Source organism: Mesoplodon mirus, assembly GCF_964341445.2.
Source record: "Mesoplodon mirus genome assembly, chromosome: 7".
Classification (NCBI taxonomy): Eukaryota; Metazoa; Chordata; class Mammalia; order Artiodactyla; family Ziphiidae; genus Mesoplodon; species Mesoplodon mirus.
Window position 1 is genome coordinate 81,224,494 of NC_138983.1, and position 20,412 is coordinate 81,244,905.

At 43.5% G+C, this 20,412-nt stretch overlaps 2 protein-coding genes across 3 annotated transcripts in view; one reads left to right on the plus strand and one right to left on the minus strand.

The window, feature by feature from the left end:
* The window catches only part of LOC309808830 (forkhead-associated domain-containing protein 1-like), a gene marked incomplete at both ends in the record, with an annotated part of 1,104,685 nt that overhangs the window by 329,616 nt on the left and 754,657 nt on the right, over positions 1–20,412 (minus strand). The gene's annotated exons all lie outside the window — the stretch shown is intronic.
* On the plus strand, positions 1,146–17,998 carry LOC309807090 (BCL-6 corepressor-like). Of its 2 annotated transcripts, XM_082626320.1 has the most exons (5): positions 1,146–1,826; positions 9,559–9,687; positions 11,068–11,254; positions 14,252–14,497; positions 14,945–17,998. In XM_082626320.1, exons 2-5 carry the CDS (start codon positions 9,685–9,687, stop codon positions 15,034–15,036), a joined length of 528 nt encoding a protein of 175 aa, XP_082482446.1. In that variant the 5' UTR covers positions 1,146–1,826; positions 9,559–9,684; the 3' UTR covers positions 15,037–17,998. The 2 variants fall into 2 exon arrangements, with proteins under 2 accessions (XP_082482446.1, XP_082482445.1); XM_082626319.1 differs by lacking the exon at positions 1,146–1,826 and having other exon boundaries at positions 9,298–9,687.

The following is a 20,412-nucleotide window of genomic DNA, read 5'->3' on the forward strand; positions in this document are numbered from 1 at the left end:
ATCAGGGGAGCCCCGTTTTATATGTTTTTAAAGAATTGCTTGGGGGCTTCCCTGGTGGCGCAGTGGTTAAGAATCCGCCTGCCAACGGAGGGGACAGGGGTTCGAGCCCTGGTACGGGAAGATCCCACATGCCGCGGTGCAAGTAAGCCCGTGCGCCACAGCTATTGAGCCTGCACTCCAGAGCCCGCGAGCCACAACTACTGAGCCAGGGTGGTGCAACTACTGATGCCCGCGAGCCTAGAGCCCCTGCTCCGCAACAAGAGAAGCCACCTCTCGCCGCAACTAGAGAAAGCCCGGGCGCAGCAACGAAGACCCATAGCAGGCAAAAATAAATAAATTAAATAAGTTAAAAAAAATGAAAAAAAAATTGCTTGGGACCCTCGACATCACCTATCTATTCAATGACCATGAGGAAACTAATGTTTGGGTAGTTGTGGGTTCCTCTCTAAGTGTCCAGACTCTCAGTTATGATCTTAGTGCTCAACCCACCCCTTTGGGCTGCTTTATCAACAGTTAGAGGGATAGTCTACTTAAGAAATTTGCTAGAAAAGGTGAACCCCGAGGGCTTTTATTTGCCAAAATTTCCCATCTTTTGGATGAGAGCCTGTTACTGTGTGACTGTAGTATTTGTCATGTGGTCTCGTTAGACTTTTTCATTCGTCTCTTATTATCTATTTGGCATATCCTTCCAAAACCTGTCCAAATGCATATGGAGTTTTTACTTGACAATAGATATAATGTATTTATAACGGTATAGTCTGCCACGTTCATTTAAAGTTGTATCATTAGACTTTTCCTAATTGCTACATACTAGTAGTTAAAGTTTAACATTGCCTGTTTCTTCTCAGGGTTTCCAGAAAGGAAGCAAAACCACAGACTTGTCAACTGGTAATGCTTTATACCTTCTTTATGATAGTAGACTCTGGACTGTTACTTTTAAGATTATATATGGTACTAAAGTTTGGCTACATTTCCACTCTCTTTGATTTTAGATGTAAGCTATATTTTAGTAATATTGCTTAGTTTTAAGTGCAGATGTCTGTTAAAATGCCATTGTGATAACTAATATCGTATAAAGTATGAAACTGTCCTGAGAGATTAGCCTGTTAGAACCTGTTAAGGAGGCTTACCAGGGGGCTCTTGGTGAATCCTAAGAGGGAATGTCATGTTTGCTTAACATAAAATAGAGTGCAAAATCATCAAAGGTCTTATTTCATTACCACAGACTCAGAAATAAAGTACACTTTTTTGTTGTAAGTTTTCCTGTTGCTCCTTTAAAGGTGCCAAATGTCTGACACATAGGTTAGATCGCCTTATAACCTAAAGCTCCATGTGTTTAGTTTGCTGTCTTCCCATGTGGAACATGAGCAGTTCAAAGAAGAGGAAGCGCTTCTAGAATCATAGCTAGATTAGCTGTTTTAAACAAATTTGGTGCTAGGTCTGGTTGAATAGATAGGGTTGCATATTTGCAGAAAAGCTAGTTTTTATTTAGAAAAGTCTGAACTTGGTTCCACTGTGGGCCTGATGATAGTCGTGGGGTAGCAACAAGAACAGTATAAGTTTTGTTTTTAAAATCCCCATTTTCCTTTTAGTCAGAGAGTTTATAGATACTTCAAGTTCTGAAAGTGAAGCATAGAGTGAGCCAGAACAAGTTTCTGGTTACAACAGACTACTTGCCACATTAAAGGATGTCTCCAAGGAAGATGAGGAGGAGGAAGAGGAAGAAGACAGTGTTCTAGATGAGACAGAAATGAATCTTGAAGATGGCGATAGTGACGTCATTGTGGAGGAAGAGATGGCAGTAGAGTCCACTGACATGCACAAGAGTAAGTGTCTTTGATGTGGGTTTATCATCTTTGCAGGGACCACAGACAGATTGCCCCAGGGGCAGGGTGCCTTGTACCACAGAGCTGGGTGAAAGCACATGGATTCAAAGCAGAGATTCTTAACATTGTTGGGCTCTGTGATATCTTCCAGAATCTGATGAAAACACAGGACCCTGTGGCCATAAAAATGCAGAAATGACATTTTTGCTTATGATTTCCAGGATTTCATCAATCCTACTTCAAATTCCCCTGATTGGGAGGAAAGGGAACATAATTCTGTTTTTGTAATGGTCTCAATTTATGAAAGAGATTATTGTTCCTGCCTTAGAGGAACCAAGTTTAATGGAAGATAGACATAAAATATACAAAACTTTTCAAGCATCAAATCTGAATGGAACCGATAAATATAAGGTGTTAAAGAGATGCAAAGTGGTCACATGCTGCCAGGGTGAATGAGGGGAGGCTTCAGAGAAGAGCTGGGACTGAAAGCTTAAAGGAACTCTGTCTCACTCAGACGTCTAGGGGACTATTTTTTAAAAAATTATTATTAATTTATTTATTTTTGGCTGCGTTGTGTCTTTGTTGCAGTGCGCCGGCTTCTCACTGTGGTGGCTTCTCTTGTTGTGGAGCATGGGCTCTAGGCACGTGGGCTTCGGTAGTTGTGGCACACGGGCTCAGTAGTTGTGGCTCACGGGCTCTAGAGCACAGGCTCTGTAGTTGTGGCGCACGGGCTTAGTTGCTCGGCGGCATGTGGGATCTCCCCGGACTAGGGCTTGAAACCACGTCCCCTGCATTAGCAGGCGAATTCTTAACCACTGTGACACCAGGGAAGTCCCCATAGGTGACTTTTAATTTAACTTTAAAATCAACTTTATTGAAGTATGAATTACATTCAACAAGGTGTACCCATTTTAAGCATGTAATTTGATAAGTTTTGACAAATGTGTATATCTATATTGTCATCGCCAAAGTCAAGATACAGAACACTTCCAATACCTGCAAAAAGCTCCTTCTTGTCCTTTTACAGTCAGTTTCCCAGGCCTGGCATCAGGCAACCACTGACATGCTTTCTTTCACTATGTATTAGTGTTTCCTATTCTAGAAATTCATATGAATGGAAGCATACAATAAGTACCCTGTTGCACGTGGCTTCTTTGGCTCCTCATGTTGTTGTGACTCATCCGTGTAGCTCATATTAGTAATTCATTTCTTTTTATTACTGGAATAGTAGTCCATTGTCTGAATATATCTGGGTAACTTTTTATATTCTATTATCTTAATGCCTACTTGCCTTACTGTATTTTTTTCTATACTTTAAGGTGTCACACACCATTCTTAGTATTTTCATTCATCACTTGTACTCGGATACAAAAATCATTGCCTCAGACTTAGGGATTGTTTTAATTTTGTTGGTTTTCCAGTTTTCTTTCATGTTTTAGGTTTTTAAAAATGAAAAGTTTGGCTTTTTAAATTATAAAAGTAATATATATTTACTGTAAAAATTTAAGAGGGTAATATAGTTAACGTATATCTCCTCCACCCTGGGATGAACACCTTTAACATTTTATAGAACCTTCCAGACTACTTTTTTATGGATATATGAGTGAATATATATTTGTGTGTATGTGCATAATGGCCTCATACATTTCTGTAAGTGACTTTTTTTCTTTAATAATATAACGTGTGTAACTGTGGGTTACTGCCGCTAGAACCCTGGTGTCCAAACTCCCAGGCCAAATCTCCTTCTACTACATTACACTACCATGGGGAGGTTTAAAAAAGAAAGGGAAAGTATGAAGGGTGATTTTTCCATAAATTAAATCCACTTGAAAAGGCGCATTTGGAGAGTCAGAGAGTACTGATATTGTTAGAAAGAAGAAAGGTTGAAAAGCTGGTTAAATCTCATTTTTAAAAAATCCATATGTACCACATTGTAAAAAAGAGAAGGAAGACGGCATTCATGATTACTGGGCTGGCAGGGTAGGGGACAGTTGCATGCTGGGGGTGGCTCTCGTACTGGCTCTTCCACTCTTCACACTTGTGCTCGGCCAGGGCCAGGGACCGCTGAGGGAGATCAGAGGAGAGGGTGGTGCCTTGGGGGTTCCAGGGGGTTGTGCAGCTGGCTCCCTTGCCACCCAGACTGCCCCAGGGTTCCCAGCCCCAAGGGTTATGGAGCATCCCCACACCTGTTTGCTCTGCAGTTGCTGCTCTGCACGCATTTTCTCCTCCAGCACTTTCTGCAGTGTCTCCTTGGCCTTCTGCTCATAGCTGTTTTTCTGGCCTTCCATCCGTAATAGCAACTTATTCATTCCCCAAGAAGTGTATTTCTGTAAATTTGAGGCAATTCAACAAATACACGTTGACCTACTGTGTGCTAAAGCCTGAGCAGGGATACAGAAATGAAAAGAAATTGGTCCTTGCCCACAGGGCAGAGATGTCAGTAATCTGGTGGACCTTCTTCCAGGCTGGAGGCAGGCAGGGAGAGTCCCTCAGGTGATGTGAGAGGTGAGTGGGGATAAAAAACTGCCCTGGGCATGCCGGGCGTTCTCCCCTAGGCCTTCCACAGGCATTTGAAATCCGACATTTCCAAAGGGAAATCATCTTTCTAAACCTGCTCCTATCTCAGTGGTCAGCATCACCCCCCACCCAGTCTCCCAAACCCTAAACCAGGGAATCATCCTTGATTTCTCTCTTACCTTCTTCAAAGACTCAGTTCCTCATCAAGCTCTGTCAAGTCAGCGTCTTTAACGGCTCGTTCATTACCTGTATCCTCTATCCCTACCGCCACCTCCTTAGTTCAGACCCTAGTGACACTATTATATGGATTATATAGAGACTATGTGTTATCTTCATGCCTTGCCTCCCTTCAAACCCTTTTCAGTCCTGCAGCTAGAGGGTTCTTTCTAAAACTTAAATCTGATCCCATCACAACCTGCTTAAATCTCTCAGTGGTTCTCAGTGTTCTAAGAATCAGGTCCAAACTCCTTGGCATGGTTCCTACTTACAAGCCCAGACTTTCATCTCATGCTGCCTCCACGCAAGCTGAACTGCTTGTAGGCCCCCTAAGCACTGTGCTTTTCAGCCTCTGCCTTTGCCCATAAAGCTTCTTCTGCTTAGAGTATCGTGACCCACGCTTCTCACCTGGTTAACTTCTACCCATGTTCAAGATTCAGCCCTAGAATCATAAATTCCGATAAACTTGGCCAACCATACCTACCCCCCGACTCTTTATTTATTAGGCAGTTTTACTGGTGTTCACATAGTATCTGTATTTCTGATCTATTGACTCATCTGTCTCCTTTAAGGGATTGTAAACTCCTTTGAGGCAGGGAGCATTTTTATTTTTGTATTTTTTGTGTTTGTTTTATTTATTTATTTATTTATTTATTTATTTATTATTAGTTTCTGCTTTATAACAAAGTGAATCAGTTATACATATACATCTGTTCCCACATCCCTTCCCTCATGCATCTCCCTCCCTCCCACCCTCCCCATCCCACCCCTCCAGGCGGTCACAAAGCACCGAGCTGATCTCCCTGTGCTCTGCGGCTGCTTCCCACTATCTATCTACCTTACGTTTGGTAGTGTATATATGTCCATGCCGCTCTTTCGCTTTGTCACAGCTTACCCTTCCCCCTCCCCATATCCTCAAGTCCATTCTCAAGTAGGTTTGTGTCTTTATTCCCGTTTTACCCCTAGGTTCTTCATGACATTTTTTTAAAATTCCATATATATGTGTTAGCATACGGTATTTGTCTTTCTCTTTCTGACTTACTTCACACTGTATGACAGACTCTAGGTCTATCCACCTCATTACAAATAGCTCAGTTTCGTTTCTTTTTATAGCTGAGTAATATTCTGTTGTATATATGTGCCACATCTTCTTTATCCATTCATCCGATGATGGACACTTAGGTTCTTTCCATCTCCGGGCTATTGTGAATAGAGCTGCAATGAACATTTTGGTACATGTCTCTTTTTGAATTATGGTTTTCTCAGGGTATATGCCTAGTAGTGGGATTGCTGGGTCATATGGTAGTTCTATTTGTAGTTTTTTAAGGAACCTCCATACTGTTCTCCATAGTGGCTGTACCAATTCACATTCCCACCAGCAGTGCAAGAGGGTTCCCTTTTCTCCACACCCTCTCCAGCATTTATTGTTTCTAGATTTCTTGATGATGGCCATTCTGACTGGTGTGAGATGATATCTCATTGTAGTTTTGATTTGCATTTCTCTAATGATTAATGATGTTGAGCATTCTTTCATGTGTTTGTTGGCAGTCTGTATATCTTCTTTGGAGAAATGCCTATTTAAGTCTTCTGCCCATTTTTGGATTGGGTTGTTTGTTTTTTTGCTATTGAGCTGCATGAGCTGTTTATAAATTTTGGAGATTAATCCTTTGTCAGTTGCTTCATTTGCAAATGTTTTCTCCCATTCTGAGGGTTGTCTTTTGGTCTTGTTTATGGTTTCCTTTGCTGTGCAAAAGCTTTGAAGTTTCATTAGGTCCCATTTGTTTATCTTTGTTTTTATTTCCATTTCTGTAGGAGGTGGGTCCAAAAGGATCTTGCTGTGATTTATGCCATAGAGTGTTCTGCCTATGTTTTCCTCTAAGAGTTTGATAGTTTCTGGCCTTACATTTAGGTCTTTAATCCATTTTGAGCTTATTTTTGTGTATGGTGTTAGGGAATGATCTAATCTCATACTTCTACATGTCCCTGTCCAGTTTTCCCAGCACCACTTATTGAAGAGGCTTTCCTTTCTCCACTGTACATTCCTGCCTCCTTTATCAAAGATAAGTTGACCATATGTGCGTGGGTTTATCTCTGGGCTTTCTATCCTGTTCCATTGATCTATCTTTCTGTTTTTGTGCCAGTACCACACTGTCTTGATTACTGTAGCTTTGTAGTATAGTCTGAAGAGGGAGCATTTTTTAAAAAATAAAATTATTTTTGTAGGCTTGGGGATCTGAACAATATTCAGTAAAGTCAAGTTTTAAAAATTAATACATTTGTATTTTTAGAATTTCTCCTGGCTTCAAGGTCAAAAAGAAAAAGACACAAAAGCAGCTTTGCAAATTCACTGGGGGTCTTGCCTTTCCAGTGCTTTTCATTTTTATGCCCTGTGATTTTTGGGAAAGCAGGAGCCTTTTACTGTCGATTCTGGGTTACCCAACTGGGTAAGAGATAGTCTAGATAATGCAGATTTAGAGTTCAATATCAAATCATTTCCATTTAGCTTTGGAGTCATCTGAAAATTTGGATTTAAATGTTGAGTGGGTCTTATGTTCTTGGAATTGTCATTAGAAACCAGATACAGGAGTTACTGGTTGAGATCATACATGGTTATGTCCAGGTTATTGGACTTAACCATGCTGGTCACTGACCAGCTTTATCCCCCTTTGAAAACGAGTAGACTGTCATTCTGGATTATATGTCAGTCTCTTACGAGCTTGGTTGGCATTACTGAAAAAATAAAAGTTGTGGATCCACAAACCCATAGACTCTATAGGCTATGTTCCCCTGCAGAATTCTAACTACATGGCCACCTTATCTTCCTAACATCAAGTGGGAGCAGTCTGGCCGGTCCATCTCGTTCTCTTGATCTTGAGTCTTCTGCCAAAGACCTCCCCCTTTTCTGCACCAGCACATACGTCACAGCCCTGAAGAAAGTGTAGACATCTGAGATACGTTAACAGTGGGGGAGGGCTGATATCCCGTGAACAGACACATAAATGCCTGTTAGACCTGGAAATTGAAAACCAGAGAGGCGGGGCCACACTGGTTTTGGCCCAGGCCACCAGCCACTGGTGTTCCCAGCAAAATGTTCCCAATGTGGGAGTTTGAGGAAGCAGGGAAAGGCAGGTGGTGTGAGTTTATTAGGACTTGAGGCCCTCAGCCTCGCACCGAGGCCAGCTGAACCCCCAGAGCGTGCTTCCTGCCCTCCTATGGGCTGCTACTCCTAAAGGTACTTGGTTTCAACAGTTATTTGTGCATCAGGTTAAAGACTGAAGGGAGAGGGAACAGCAAGCCTAAATTCTTCATATCATACGCCACCTCCCTTTCTCTTCTTATTATATAAGCAATTCATGTGAAAAACAAATAAGGCAAACAAACCAGAACAAAATTACCTGAAATCTTGCTATCCAAAAGTTACCATTAGTATTTTGGTGTATACTTGTTCCAGATTTTTCTTTATTTTCAACCCTTCATTAAGGCCATTGTTGTCTTCACAGGTGATGCTGGCACAAGCACTTGAGATGAGGCTCCTCTTTTTAAAATACTGTATTTGCATTTGGTTTAATTTCTCTCGGGCCCTGCCTTGCCTGGTCCCCAGCGTGGTGTTTTCTGCTGCAGTCTCTAAATTGGAGTTGGGGTGATGGGGCGGTCAGGCAGGGCTGTGTGTATCTGTGTCTGTACGAGGGAGGGTGGCCACACTTTCCAGTGTTTCTGGGCAACAAGCAGGCACTCACTGCAGTTTCCTATCCCTCTGGCCTGAGCTGTGGAGACAGGGGAAGTACCAGGAAGGGGTGGACGACCCCGACCCAGCTAAATGGAAGGCCCAGCTCCGCTGTGCGCTCAACAAGAGCAGGGAATTCAACCTGATGTACGACGGCACCAAGGAGGTGCCCATGAACCCAGTGAAGATATATCGAGTGTGTGACATCCCCCAGCCCCAGGGCTCTATCATTAACCCAGGTGAGGCCCCAGCTGCTGGGGAGAAGGTGGGCAGTGTGCCAGGTTCCGGGCTGGACCCTTAAAGCGATAGTCGACTTGAAAGTCGCCTCGCTTACAAAGTTGAAGACGGGTAAATAAAGCAAGAAATGCTGTCCCTAGAAAGAACCCAGAGAACAAAAGATATAAACTCAGCACAGTCTTCCTGCCCACCCAGTGGAACAGTAAAGCATTAGAAAGAAGAGGGGGTATTGAGTTCTATAAAAAATAACTTCTCTTGGGACTCAACACTGAGAAGAGAGGCCAGGTAGTTTAGAAGAAGGAGGGCTTAAAACTTAGAAGGTCTGAGTTATAAACCTCGGTCTTTCCATTTCACTACTTGTGGGACATTGAAACAAGTCATTCAACGTTTTGAGCCTCAGCTTCTTCCACTATAAAATCTGGGTTCTCATCTTTCCTGCGTATTTCAAAGGCTGTTCTAAGAATCAATTGCCATGACATCATGAAGGCTATTAAGTTCTCTTTATAAATGATGGGTAAGTGATCATTTAATTTGTATGGTATTTTTCCTAGGAGAATACCACCTGATCCCTATATTTACTCAATGTTTAGCCAGTTCCGACTAAGAGCCAGATAATTTAGACTTGACCTCCAGTGAATCTAGTGAGGCTCTGCCATGAGGGAAGGGTCTGTCTTCACAGTAAGCTTATAAAGGAGAGAAGCTGTGCTCCTTGGGTCCTTAGAAGGGATGCGAATGTGTAGAAAGGGGTTTAGAGTAGGAATTAAAAGATTCCTAGGAGAAGGGAGCAGGGTCTGCAGCTCCTGGATAGGGGAGGGGATGAGAGCTTGCACTGGGGCTCCGTAGGAGGAGCTGGGAGTGGGGTGAACACCCTTGGTTCCCACTCTTTGGCATTGAGGGTGCACACTGAACCCAAGGAACCTCTGTGCTGGCAGTGCCTAGCTTGAACAGTGGGTCAGCTGCAGGGATGACAGTGCAACGTGAGCGCCTCACTTTTGACCTTTGTGTGTGTGTGTGTGTGTGTGTGTGTTTCTCGGGTAGGATCCACTGGATCTGCTCCTTGGGATGAGAAAGATAATGATGTGGATGAAGAAGATGAGGAAGATGAGCTGGACCAGTCACAGCACCACGTTCCCATCCAGGACACCTTCCCCTTCCTGAACATCGATGGTGAGTGGGGTGGGGGGTGGGACCGAGGCATGGAGAGGATGTAAGGGGCTTTGATTTTGCAAGCGTTGACACCATATCCACCATTGCACTGGGAGCAGCGACCAGGCCCTGGGGCCAGGCTGCCAGTCTGTTAGCAAGTCGGAGTCATAGGCAAAGGAACTCCGTAGGCATAGTTATCCCAGTGGGGTGGCTTCTAGGCAGAGAGAGCATCTTCTGAATCTTATGTGATAATTCAGAGAAATTAAAAAATGAAATTCATTCTCAATCCCGCATACAAATACACAAGCTGTTACAAATTTTGCTGATTTCCTTCAGGCCAAGTGCAGGGATCATTTTCGTGAATTGTAGGCAAACTCTTCTGCTATTTCCCTCGGTACAAATTTTCTGTCACTGCCTTAACAGCCTCTGCTAAGGCTGTATCGTGGGAAACTTGTGGCTCTACAGCTCTTAATACTAGGCTCTGATAAAATTTCTCTACTAGAGACTTTTATCTTTTTAAAATTAATTAATTAGTTAATTTATTTTTTGTGGTACGCGGGCCTCTCACTGTTGTGGCCTCTCCCATTGCGGAGGACAGGCTCCGGATGCGCAGGCTCGGCGGCCATGGCTCACGGGCCCAGCCGCTCCGCGGCATGTGGGATCTTCCCGGACCGGGGCACGAACCCGTGTCCCCTGCATCGGCAGGCGGACTCTCAACCACTGCGCCACCAGGGAAGCCCTATCTATTTTTTAAATTGACTTTTTGAATTCAGCTTCCCAGGAAAGATGCGTTTAGAGGTTGGAGGGTCCCTGTGAGACAGAGCAGGTACTGCACCTCCCATTGCACGTTCTGAGGACGCTCAACCACAAGGTGAACTGCTCTTCCACAGCATCTTCCCTTGAACTTTTCACTGACATGCTCCTAGTCATATGACGTGCATTCAGTTGAGTAGCTAGAATCTTACACAAACCTTTTGAGTTAAATTTCATTTCCAAATATACAAAGGGAAGTTTGTGGGCCATGGTCGTCTTTATTCATTGTGCATTTGTTTTCTTTTCTGTTGTGTTTTTGTTTCGCTTTCTTTGTGTTGTGTTTTTGTTTTGTTTTATTTACCTTCAAAAGAGAATGTCTGTCTGTATGCCACAGTGTATGTATGGCTATACATACACACCACATATATCTCTACATACGTATGGCTTTACGAAGAAAGAGTGTGTGACTAGTTACACATAGACACTCTTACATTTTTGTCGTTCAATTTTAAAATATCTCAGTTGTATCATAAATTGTGGTTGGTTTTGGGCAAACTTTTCTTTGAAGATACTTTCCTTTAAGGTAAGGGCAGTGAAATAGCTTTGGTGGTAAGGTGTGTGTTTTTTCCATCTCCGTTCTCTTTGTAGCGTGCAGTGATGCGCTTCTCCGAGTTGGAGATGAAAGAGCGAGAAGGTGGCCACCCCACGACCAAAGACTCCGAGGTGCACAAATTCAGCCCCGCTGACTGGGAAAGGCTGAAAGGAAGTCAGGACAAAAAGCCAAAGTCGGTCGCCCCGGAGGAGGCCATTGCCGACCAGAACGACAGTGAGAGATGTAAGTGAACCCAGGCGGCTCGCGTGTGGTACCACGTCGGTGGGAACGGGGCGGTTCCTCCCCCAGTGCCGAGGGAGGTGAGAGGAAACAATACGCTTCTGACGGCCCAGCGTCTGGGTGCTGGCTGTTCGGAGAACGGGCTGCTCTGGCCACCCTTCCCAGCTGTGGATTGCAAGGCTGGTTGTCCTTTTGAGCGTTGCGGCATCCAGGAGTGAAGCACCTATGAAATGTTTCCTGGCACGCATCTCCTTTTTCCGGAGCAATGCTAGTCCTGTAGTTAGTAATAGTCTGATACAGTAGAGCAGAGGAATGGCGGTGCAAGACCTCCAGCGTAGCAGGTATGTGTTCTGTTTTGTAGCAGGTACGGATACGGGGTTTTGGTAGCAGTGGAATGACACTTGCAGCCGTGTCTGCAAGAAGGGGATTTTAATCCTGGGGAGCCTTCCAGCGACTCAGAACCCTCTCACCTTGTTTAGGCCTCACTGGGCATGGCTCAACCGTGGTGAGGGTGCTTTGCTGCCACAGTGACTTGTAAATGTTGCTGTGGTGATGCTTCTGTGAGGTGATGCTATGGTACAACCATAATGAATTTGGGATATAGGTGCTGTGAGTCATAGGACCATGCTGCAGGGACCACGTTCACATCTTGCTTAGACTGGGTGACCAAGGGCACATGGCTTCCCACTTTTAGAAGGGCCAAAAGTAGCAATGATGGCAAAGCCTGATGGTTAGGATCCCCGTGTATCTATTTATCTCCCCATCTCCTTTGCCCTCAAGGGTCATCCTCCTGTGGGTCGTGGTTAGAACAGTCTTTGAGAAGCTCCAAGTGACACGGAGCCTCTACCCCATAGCTGGTGGCCATGGGCATCTTGGGCAGTCGGGGTGGGTGTCCTTCAGGGTTATTAGTGGCCTGGGTAAGGTCACACTAGCGTAAGGTCTTGGGGGGCCTTAGCTGAGGGGAATTGAGATCTTTGCCCTAAAAGGCTCCGGGGTTGGGGGAAGGGTGGATGGACCTAGTTTGGAAAAAGAAACTTTCAAATTGGACATGGGGGTTCTTAAGGCAGCCCTTCCGTTCCTCCATGGATCCCCTCCCACGGAGCTTTTAGGGAAGGCTGATTGGACCAGATTGGACCCGAGAAGTCCAATGGTGTAACCAGCAGGGCTCACCTCTTAAAATTTCCTACATTTCAGGCCTGAGATTCAGGCTGGTCTGAAAGTCTTGGCATCTTTTGGTTAAAGGGATTTTTCCAGCCTTTCTCTGTGCTGAGCCCGGCCCGTGATGATGAAGCCCACCCTGGAGGGAGGCTAGCAGTAACATTCCCACTTTACAAGTGAAGGGGGCTGAGTTGTAAAGCGGCGCCATTCCTGCCCGAGTGTTTAAGAGGGTCACAGAGCAGCCGGAGTGAGAGCTGCAGCACGCCGTCTTCACCGGGCCTGCGGTAGCCTGGGCTGCATCACCCGTAAGCACAGGCCAGGAGTTTGGGGTTTCTCCTGCTGCCATGGCAGGAGACCCTCGCGGTTGGGGTGATTCCACCATTCCGGCAAAGAGTAGATGGGGATCTGCCCCACCTTGGGATACCCTTGGAGAAAAGCTAAGTGTGTTCCACCATTGAGAACACAGGTCAGGCTAGCCCAGGCCAGGGTGAGGTTCATCCCCACAACTGGCTGCCATTAAATGCTGGGAATGCCCCCAAGAGAGTCTGATCAGGGGACCAGCCAGCTGGGCAGAAGTGGGAGTGATACTTGAAGTGGTCTAGGGAGCGGAGGAGGAATGCGAGCAGCATGTGAGGGGTGTGTCCATGATTTCATCTAGAAAAACGGGCTGTGGGAGCTTAGCTCAGGTGTTAACGAAATACCAAACTCATACACCCACCCCCACCCCCGGCCGGTGATGGACACAGGGTCATCTTCGGGGAACTCTTTAACAGCACAGTGATCATTATGGAATTATTTGTGTGTTAGAAACAATGTGACTAGCAAAGCAGTTGAACTGTTGCTTTGGCTAGAGCAAAAGTGAGGAGTGATGTTAGGCTGGGGTGATTGGAGGAAAAGCCCCAAGTGGATGCTAGATTGAGCAGAGGGAGCAGGAGCAACACAGGCGGAGCTGGGGTGTGAGCAGTTCAGCCCTGCCCGCCGCAGCCCCCCACCCCACCCCCATGAAGGGGGTTGGAGTCTTGTCTTTGAAATGTCCTTAGATGCTTGTTGCCTGGGAAGGAAGGCGTGGAGACGTGCCAGGTGGGTGACTGGTGTCACTGAGGGCCTTCTTCCTAGACAGGAAATAGGAGCAGCCCCTCGATGGCAGTGAAATGCTTTTTCCCCCACGGGTGTGGAAAGAGGACAGACGGACTTGTAGCAATCTGGTTGAGTTCTTTGAAATTGCCGTTGACCCTTGTGTGTGCACCAGGAAGCCTTTCCTTTCCCTTTGCCAGGCTCCTCTTGCCTTGGTCTCCCCAGCTTCCCAGCCTCCCACCATTCTTTCCCTACCCTTTTTCTTCACCCTCGCCCCTGCTGACCCAAGTGAACATTGGTGCTATGTCTGTGTAGATGGCAGTTGGGGGCTATTTGGTCTCTTGATGACATCAGCCTTTTTTGTTGACTAGCAGCTGTTTCCATAGTCATTTGTAGCTCTGCCCTGATTGGTTGGATCTTACTGTGAGGTCACTCACCCCCCCTTTAAAAGTAAGCCACCTTGGAGAGTTAAGCAGTTAGGGAGTGATCTCACATGCCTATAGACGGATGGTGTAGATGCCTCACCTTGACCCTTGAAGGATGGATTGTGAGTGGGCTACGCGCCTCATTTTCTGCTTTCTTTGCTGGTTGTGTTCAGCTGTCCTTCCTTTGGGACGTCTTTCTGAGGGTTTTGTGCTTCCGGCGCGTGAGGCCCCTGGTCTCCAAAGGGGGGCGGTCTGTTGGTAGCAGATTGCCTTGGGCATGGGGGTCCTGCCTGCTCCTGGTGACCTTTGTTCCCTCCTTTCCGGGTTGTCTCCCCTCCCCTAGGGGAGTGTTATGATGGAAGCAAAGCTGACCGCTTTGAAGCCCCAGAAGACAGTGATCTTCCTGAGGACATGGACACGGAGCCCTCCAGAGAGTCCCCTGCTGACCAGGCGGCCCCGGACGCGTCACGCAGCCCCACCCTCCGGCTGAACAGAAAGCGCAAGGTCTCTGGCAATAGGAACCACACTGAGACCACTGTGCTCCCGGAGGACTCTCTGCTGAAAGCCAAGCGGAGACGGGTCTCCAAAGGTGAGCTCGGTTTGGCTTTGGGCCCGCAGGGCACCCTACGGAAGTCCTGGAGCGGAGCAGTGGAAAGTTCCAGTCCCACCCTGGATCCCTGGGGGGAGCCACTCACACCTCCCCACCCCCCACCCTCATCCCACCCCCCACCCCCCCAAAGCCGGGTGCCGGGGCTGGAGCCCAAAGGTGGCCAAAGGCAAATAGGCCCCCTCCCGAGACTTGGTGACAAGTTCCAGCCAACACAGTGACCACACCCCTCCCCTCCCCCACCCCTGTGAGTGATGTGTAAGACAGTTTGTTCTCCCCCACCGCCCCGGGGGGCTTCTTCATTAATTTGTAGTTATTTCTCCATTAGCTGACTGGCCTGAGAAGGAAATGACAAACAGTTCCTCTAACCACTTAGAAGAGCCACATTATAGTGAGCTGACCAACCTGAGGTGTGCATTGAATTAACAGGGCTCCATCCCAGAAAGCAGCGCCGCTTGCTGCACCTTAGAGGACGGCGGGAGCAGAGAGCAAACCTGGCCGGCAGGGCAGGAAGGAAGTGACCCAGGCTGTTCACCCTACGGTCACCCCCCAGGGCAATAGCATCTCCGAAGAGAAACCTGGCAGGAAAAGGGCAGAGGCCAAAAGCAACAGCAGCTGGTTGGAGGAGTCCCTTAAATGCAGTGACAATGAACAAGGTACGCACGGGGCGGGGGGCGCTCCTGGAGTGTGGATCACCCGCCCTCTATGGGAAACGGCAGTCAGATGATTGTGCACGAGCTGATCACATTCCCTGGGACGTCCCTCCCTCACGTGGCCTTTAAAAATGCTTTGCTGAAATCCTTTGGAGATTTCAGGGTTTTTGGAACACGGGCCACCCCTCTCCTTGCTCGATCCTGCAATAAACCTTTCTCTGCTCCAGACTGCAACCTTTCGGTTTGGTTGGCCTCACTGTGCTTCAGACACACGAACGTGCATTCGGTCACAACCTGACCAGCTTTACCAGCGTCCCCTGATAATGTGTCAGATATTCAAGTTTTAGGGCCCTGTCCCAGCCCTATGGAATCAGCAACTCTAGTGGGGCTCAGTGATCTCTGTTATAACCGGCCCTCCAGATGATTTTTATTCACCTTAAAGTTTGAAAATATCTGCATTGTCAGCTGCCAAAGCGTCCACCAGCAGGTGAAGGGGAGAGACGCCTGGAAAAGATAGGGAGTAGCCAAGGCAAGTAGAGCAGCATTTGCCGTGGTGGTAATGGAGAATGCCTATTCTCCACTGGTTGGCACAGACGAGTATCTGGGGGCAGTGGCAAGGTTATTTAGGATGCTTTACATTTCAATGTAGAGTGACCTCTGTCCTGGTTTGCCAGGGACTTCCCCTGTGTGAGCACTTAAAATCTCATCCTGGCAAACCCCTTAGCCCTGGATTTGAAAAATTTAGGAAATAACATGAAATTTAGGGGAAACATGATCTAGGTTTTGGGCAAGTCACAAGTGCTCATTAAAGCTAAGCAAGTATGGACAACATCTAGCCTTCTTTACCCCTTTGCAGGAAGGTAAATCTGATGGGGTGAAAGAACTTATTGTTAAGAAATCTTTGTAGAAACATCCCCTTCTGCTTAGTCCGCTGGTTCTCACTTCTGGCTAGACAATGGCATCGTCTGAGGAGATTTAAAATGATTTTATTGGTTTAGGATGACCAACTATTGGTGTGAGGGTTTTAAAAAAGTGCTTCAGATGATTCTAATGTGCAGCCAAATTTAGGTGCCACTGCTTAAGCTTTTGAACCGCTGCTACATATTTTCACCTCATCTTCCTATGAGAATATCCAACTGTCGTTGGTTTGTTTGGTTTTTTTTCTTTTTCTTTTTTAAACTGTCTTATTATAAGATTTACTGTCTTAAATAAGATTGAATGTACAGAAAATCCTGCTAGTCCATCTGGTATAGCTGGATCCTTAGAATAATATCGTTAAGATATATACCATTTAAGTATTGTGATTGGCCTTTTTAAAATGAACATATGCATTGAATTAGTACCATCTGTTTTGAAGCTGTCATGTTGGGTAGCTATACCTCTAATCTGCTGCCATTGCTAAATATCTGGACACCTCTTATTAGGAATTGCTTTTAAACATCTTTCGGGGTTAAAACCAAGATTGCTGTATTATTTGTACTGGGACCACAAAAACCTCACAAAGATCCCCCGCTGTACTTTCTACCCCCTTTCTACCTCTAACCCTTGGCAACTTCTAATCTGTTCTCCATCTCCACAGTTTTGTTATTTTAAGAATAATATGTAAATATCATCATGAATTACTTCATCTTCGGAGATTGGCTTTTTAAAATTTTTCCCTCGGCATCATTCCCTTGAAGTTCATTTCAATTTTTGCATATATTAATAATTTGTTCCTTTTTGTTGCTCGGTAGTATTCTATCATAAGATTTTATCACAATTTGTTTCAACATTCATCCATTGAAAGACAATTGGGTAGTGGCCAGTTTTGGGCTGTTATAAATAAAACTGCTATGAACATTTATGTGTAAGTTTCTGTGGGAACTTAATGAAGTTTTTGTTTCTTTTGGATAAATGCTCAAGAGTACAATTACTGTGTTGTAGGGTGAATCTACTTTTAGGATTAAAAGAGACTGTCAAGCTGTTTCTCAGAGTGGCTAAACCATTTTATTTTCCCACCAGTGATGTGATATCATTTTTCTATGTACTCACCAGCATTTGATGTTGTCACTATACTTTAATTTTCGTTATTCTCTGATATCTCATTATGGTCTTAATTTGCATTTCCCTAATGGCTAATGATGTTGAGCATCTTTTCATGTGCTGCTTTGCCATGTGTATATTCTCTTCCATGAAATGTCTGTTCCTGTCTTCTGCCTATTTTCTAGTTGGGTTTTTTTAAGTTGTTTGGAGAGTTCTTTGTATATTATAGATACAAGTCATTTGTCTCATGTGGGATTTTCAAATATGTTATCCCACTGTGTAATTTGAGTTTTCATCCACTTAAAATGATCTTCTATGAAGCCTTTTTAACTCATTTTGATGAGATCCAATTTATCAATGTTTGCTTTTATTGATCATACTTTCGGTGTCAAGTCTAAGAATTATTCACGTAGTTCTAGATGCCAAAGATTTTCTCCTATTTTTTTTTTCTCAAAATGTCCTGCTTTTACATTGAAGATTATGATCCACTTTGATTTAATTTTTGTGTAAGGTGTGGAGGTTTAGGTTAAGGTTCATTTTTTGTTTGTTTGTTTTTGTGGAGGGATGTCCAACTGTTTCAGTACCATTTTTTGAAAAGTCTGTTCTTCCTTGATAGCTTTCACACTGCTGTCAAAAACAAGTTAAATGTATTTATGTCAGTCTATTTCTGGGTTCTCTATTCCATTCCATTGATCTGTGTATCTACCCTCCATCATTACTGCAAAATCTTGAAATTGGGTAGATGAATTCCTCCCATTTTAATCTTCCTTTACAAATTGTTTTAGCTATTCTTCAGCCTCTTCTTACCATATAAATCTTAGAATAAGCTTGTCTATATCCACAAAAACCTTGAGGGCCTTTTAAGAGTAACTCTGTTAAGCCTCTTAAGTTGGGGAGAATTGACATCTTTATTATGTTGTGTTTTCTAATCCATGAACAAGGTATGTCTCACTATTTGTTTGGGACTTTTACATTTTTCTTCATCAGCATTTTGTAATTTTCAGTATAGAGGACCTATAAATGTCTTATTGGGCTTATATTTAAGTATTTATTTAGGTCAGTTGTAAATGGCATCACATTTTTATTTAAGCTTCTACACATTTGTTATTAATATATAATTTGATAAAACTGTGTTGATTTGTACTCTAAAACATTTACAAACTAATATTATTTCTCAAGCTTTTTGTGAATTCCTTGGTATTTTCTCCATTTAGATTATCATCTCCTGTTCAGATACCGTTTTACTTTTTCTTATTTAATATAGTAGTATATATTACTATTCAACATTCAGTAGGATATATTCCTTCCTATTCAACGTAGTAGGAGTAGTCCTTTTATCTTTTAAATAAATGTTTTAAAAATTTACCTTTTAAATTTATGTATTTATTTATTTTTGCTTTATTTTCTTACTAGAACCTCCATTAATATATTTAATAAAAGTGGTGAGGGCAGATATCGGTGCCTTGTTTCTGATCTTACAGAGAAAGCATTCAGTCTTTCACAGTTAAATATAATGTCGGTGTAGGTTGTTTGTAGATGCTCTTGATGAGTTTCAGTATGTTCCTTTTCTATTCCTAGTTTGCTTGGGGGTTTTTTTCTTCTTTTTTTAAATTTTTTAACTTTATTTTTATTTTTTACAACTTTATTGGAGTGTAATTGCTTCACAATGGTGTGTTAGTTTCTGTTTTATAACAAAGTGAATCAGTTATACATATACATATGTTCCCATATCTCTTCCCTCTTGCATCTCCCTCCCTCGACCCTCCCTATCCCACCCCTCCAGGCAGTCACAAAGCACCGATCTGATCTCCCTGTACTATGCGGCTGCTTCCCACTAGCTATCTACCTTACGTTTGGTAGTGTATATATGTCCATGCCTCTCTCTCGCTTTGTCACTGCTTACCCTTTCCCCTCCCCATATTCTCAAGTCCATTCTCAAGTAGGTCTGTGTCTTTATTCCTGTTTTACCCCTAGGTTCTTCATGACATATTTTTTCTTAGATTCCATATATATGTGTTAGCATACGGTATTTGTCTTTCTCTTTCTGACTTACTTCACTCTGTATGACAGACTCTAGGTCTATCCACCTCATTACAAATAGCTTAATTTTGTTTCTTTTTATGGCTGAGTAATATGTCATTGTATATATGTGCCAAATCATGAATGGGATTGGATTTTGTCAAATGCTTTCTCTGCATTAATGGATAGGATCACATGACTTTTCCCCCTTAATCTATTGGATATGGTAGATTACATTGTTTGATTTTCAAATATTTAACCAACTTTGCATAACTGGAATAAATACCACTTGGTCATGATATATTATTTTTATATATTTCTGGATTTAATTTGCTAATATCTGGCTGAAGATCTTTACAGGCAATTTCATAAAACATATTGGTCTATAGTCTTCTTCTTTTTATACTATTCCTGTCTGGTTTTGGTATCAAGGTAATACTGGCTTCATAAAATTAATTAGGAACGGTTCCCTCTACTTCTATTTCTTATCAAATCATGTAAAATTGGTTTTCATTCTTTAAGTCTTGGGTAAAAGTGAAACATCTAAGCCTGAATATTTCTTTTGGGAGTTTTTATATGAAAAATCAGTGTTTCTAATGGTTACAGGAAAATTGAGATTATCTATTTCATCTTGGCTGAGTTTGGGTAGTTTTGGGTGTAGAAGAATTGGCCCATTTCATCTACATTTTTGAATTTAGAGTGTAGACTTGTTCATAATAACTTGTCCCTTATTAACCTGCAGGATATGTCATGGTATCCCTGGTTGCATATCTGACATCTGTGATTTGTGCCATCTCTGTTTTTACCTTTATCAGTCTTGCTAGATCTTTATTGATTAAATTGTTTATTTCGAAGAACCAGCCTTTTGTTTCATTGATTTTCCCCCCCATTTTCCTGTTTTCAGTTTCATGGATTTCTGTTTCATCTTTGTTATTTCCTTCTTTCTGCTTGTTTAGTGTTTTTTCCTCTTCCTTTTTTACTATTGTAATATAGAAAATGAGATTATTGCTTTGAAATATTTTATTTCCCAATTTAGTTCTATAAACTTCCCTTTTAGCATTACTTTCACTTCATTCCACAAACTTTGATCTGTTATATCTCCATTTTCTTTTATTCTATGCATTACAAATTTTTTCCTTGACGCTGTCTTTTTTACCCATGAGTTCTTTGGAATTGTGATGTTTAGTTTTCATGTGATTGAAG

Coding starts and splice junctions, on each gene's coding strand:
- LOC309807090 (XM_082626320.1), top strand. Junction 11,255..14,251: donor CCAGAACGACAGTGAGAGAT/GTAAGTGAACCC, acceptor CCCCTCCCCTAG/GGGAGTGTTATGATGGAAGC. Junction 14,498..14,944: donor GCGGAGACGGGTCTCCAAAG/GTGAGCTCGGTT, acceptor TTGAATTAACAG/GGCTCCATCCCAGAAAGCAG.